Source organism: Montipora foliosa, chromosome 9 (assembly GCF_036669935.1).
Source record: "Montipora foliosa isolate CH-2021 chromosome 9, ASM3666993v2, whole genome shotgun sequence".
NCBI classification, from domain to species: domain Eukaryota; kingdom Metazoa; phylum Cnidaria; class Anthozoa; order Scleractinia; family Acroporidae; genus Montipora; species Montipora foliosa.
The window spans coordinates 18572912-18576358 of record NC_090877.1 but is presented as its reverse complement, the minus strand read 5'-3'; the positions used below and the strand labels follow the sequence as shown (position 1 = coordinate 18576358).

At 41.3% G+C, this 3447-nt stretch overlaps 1 protein-coding gene across 1 annotated transcript in view; it reads right to left on the bottom strand.

The window, feature by feature from the left end:
* The window catches only part of LOC137971272 (uncharacterized), a 15475-nt gene extending 12373 nt beyond the window's left edge, over positions 1–3102 (bottom strand). The window contains exons 1-2 of the mRNA XM_068818067.1: positions 3007–3102; positions 1668–2198 (exon numbers count right to left, since the gene is read on the bottom strand). Of these exons, the coding sequence (XP_068674168.1) occupies positions 1668–2198; positions 3007–3076 (601 nt within the window). The 5' untranslated portion in view covers positions 3077–3102. The remainder of the gene's footprint in view (positions 1–1667; positions 2199–3006) is intronic.
* Positions 3103–3447: the final 345 nt, after the last annotated feature.

Below are 3447 nucleotides of genomic sequence, written 5' to 3'. Positions count from 1 at the left end.
AGGAATCAGAATCAGATAGTTAGAATCGTCGGTTAGGGTTAGCATTACGCATCAACATTGTCTGACAACAGCATTGCACCGGATATGTTCATTTGTTGTTAAAACCTCATCCGTCTGTCTCAAACCCAAAAAGACGTTCATTAGTACAAGACGTTGAACACCCATGGCCCTGAGAGGCGCTTTTCTCGCTTGCAACTACAATAACACGGGGCGTTAGCCCGCTTGGGTGGACACTTATGTGATAAACAACAGCATCTTAAACATCGTGGACAGTATTCACGCAGGTCTGAGGGTGTATGTCATCTGTGCAGGCATTGTGGAACGCGGATTTGGTGTACTTCGGGCAGTTATTTCAATCAAAGGCAACTTCTGTTCGGCAGAGTTTTTCGCAGAAAATCCAAGTGTAGTTGGGACCTAATTTCTCCACGCCGATGAAAAGGGCTGGACTTCCTGGAGAATAAGACTGTAACTCTGATGCTCAGAACCAGATATAAGGCGTTGAATTTCAGAGACTCTTAGGAACAAATCAGATAATTTGAATCGTCAGCTAGCATTACGCAACCACCAAAGTACATTAACACTGTCTGACAAAATTATTTTGCTTGATGTGTTCAGTGTTGCTAAAATCTCTTAAGTCTGTCTTCATCCCAGAAAGGCGTTAATTCAAGTCGTTTAACAATCATGGCCCTGAGGGGCGCTTTTCTTGCCTTCTTACCCAGGATAACAATGGGTGTTTGCCCGCTGGCTTGGGTGGACAATTCTGTAATAAACAACGACATCATAAACTGTGATATTGGAAAGCATTTAAGAAGGTCTGAAAATGTTTTTCTTCTGTGCGGGCATTGTGGAACGCTGATGTGACGTACTTTGGGCAATTATCATCGAACCATTTGCAACTTCCTCCATTTACCTGTGATAGCAACGGCATCATAAACATTGTGGACAGTATTCACCCAGGTCTGAGGGTGTATTTCATCTGTGCAGGCATTGTGGAAAGTGGATTTGGTGTATTTCAGGCAGTTATTTCAACCATAGGCAACTTCTGTTCAGCAGAGTTTTTCGCAGAAAATCCAAGCATGGTTGGGACCCAACCATGCTTGGTGAAAAAGGCTAATGAAAAGGGCTTTTAGGAGCAAATCAGATAGTTTGAATAGTCGGCTATCATTACGCAACCACCAAAGTACATTAACATTGTCTGACAAAACAATGTGCTGTGTTGCTGAAATCTCTTGAAAAGTCTGTCTCAATCCCAGATAGGCGTTAAGTCAAGTTGTTCAACACTCATGGCCCTGAGGGGCGCTTTTCTTGCCTTGTTAACTAGGATAACACTGGGTGTTAGCCCGCTGGCTTGGGTAGACAATTCTGTAGTAAACAACGAAAGCATAAACATCTTAGAAAGCATCCACTGAGAATGTCTGAAGATGTGTTTCATCAGTGAAGGCATTCTGGAACGTGGATTTGACGTACTTCGGGAAATTATTCGAACCAATTGCAACTTCTGTGCAACAGAGTTTTTCGCAGAACCCACTTCTCCCCACCGGTCCAACTTTCTGCTTCACTTTATTAATAATGAAATCCAGAACTATTAATCGCGGCATGGAAACCTTAAGTTTATGTTGGCATTATATTTTCGTTTGGATGTAACACAACTTTTAAAATCGACTCACCATTTTCATTTACTTCCAAACTTGTCACAGTTTCTATTTCTTGAAACAGACTGGCACTTGTAATAACGCAAGAGTAATTTCCTGTGTCATTCAGCGTTAGATTTGTAAGAACTAACGCACCATTTATCTGCAGTCTCCGCCCAACTGGTATCTGACCTTCTTGTTTTCTCCAGATGATGGTTGGTTCAGGATCACCAGTAGCGCTGCAATTTAGCGTCACACTGCAGCCCAAAATGCCAAAAGTCTTGGAGGGGGGTGGAGAAACCACCACCAGCGACGTTTTCTTCTCAACGCTCCCCAAAATATTTTTTGCTAAACAAATGTAAAAACCCGAGTCTTCTTTACGAACTTGTAAAATTTGCATCAAGCTGTCGTTGTACCATACCCTCCAACTCTTGGATAACTGAACAGTTGCGTATTTCCAAATAACCTTTGGTGGAGGTTGGCCAGTCACGTTACAGATTGGAAAGGTGACATTGCTTCCTTCAATCGCGTAAAGAGGTCCCGGACTGAGTGACACACGAGGATGAACTGGAACAAAGAAAATGACCCTTAAGTCTTTTTTAACAGCAGAGGAATCAAGTCGTCAATAGGAGAATTAAAAGTGGAATCACGTTTCGGTTAATTAAAAATTGTCTGGTATTAATCCTCCCTGTTTCCTCATGTTTCCTTTTCCGAGGACAAAATAAATGGAAAATTAGGACTATCCATTGTCTACCACACCCGCAATTAAAAAGAAATTTAAAATTTGAAAAAACTAAACTAGGGAGCGGCACTCTGCGAACTGTATTTGTAAAACTCGTTTATTCTCCGACGCGTTTCTTTTAGTTAACGTAGATTTCTTCGGAGAGTTTTACAATAATTCATCAAACGTCTGCATTTAAGCCATATTCGGATGGCAAAACAACATTAAGGTTTGATCGGTTTTTCGAAAGGGAACAAGCGCAGCTGTTAAATATTAGGCCAAGGCGTGAGAGACAATGTTTTGGGGTCACAGTTTTTTCAATTTATTTATTTATTTATTTATTTTTTTAATTTGCGCCACGGTGTTAGCTAATAATACTTTAGGAAATTCACCATTTTGGATACACTTCTCTTATTTCGATTGTCTTCTACCGAAAGCGGTCCTGTGCGGGGAAATTGGGCAAAGGATACATTAGATCAAAGATCTGACCTTTCTGGGTATAAGGAATTTTAGAAGTAACAAGCTGTGTTTTTATCATCCACTCAAAGTCGACTCTGTTTTAGCATATTTTGTATCCTCTCGACTGTCTCTAATCTACCGTACCCTCCCATAACAACGAACAGCAAATGGAAGCAAAAAGTTTCTCATGTCTACCTTTTTCACAGTGTTCTCCCGTAGATCCTGGCAAACACTCACATACGTACTTCTTGTCGGTATAACCCATAAAACACTTTCCGCCGTTGAGGCAAAGACTACTGTTGCAAGGATTCTGAGGGAGAAAATATGGAAAAGTAAATACGGACGAAGCAAATCGATACGTCTACCCACCACATAACCTTGTCTATTCCTATTCGGGGAAACCAAATAGACTGGTCTACCTAAATGGTAAAAATGCTGCCGAGGGGAAGGGAGATTTTCAATTATGCGTGCGCTAATTCAACGACGGTCCGTGCGTGGAATAGACCTTTTCTTGGTTTCTGACGCCATATTGGTTGGGGAAGCAAACACGGCTGAGGTTAGTGTAACAGTGAATGTATGGGAATTTTGCCAACTTTGAACCATTATAAATCCTTTTAAGTCTGACGATTGGGGATA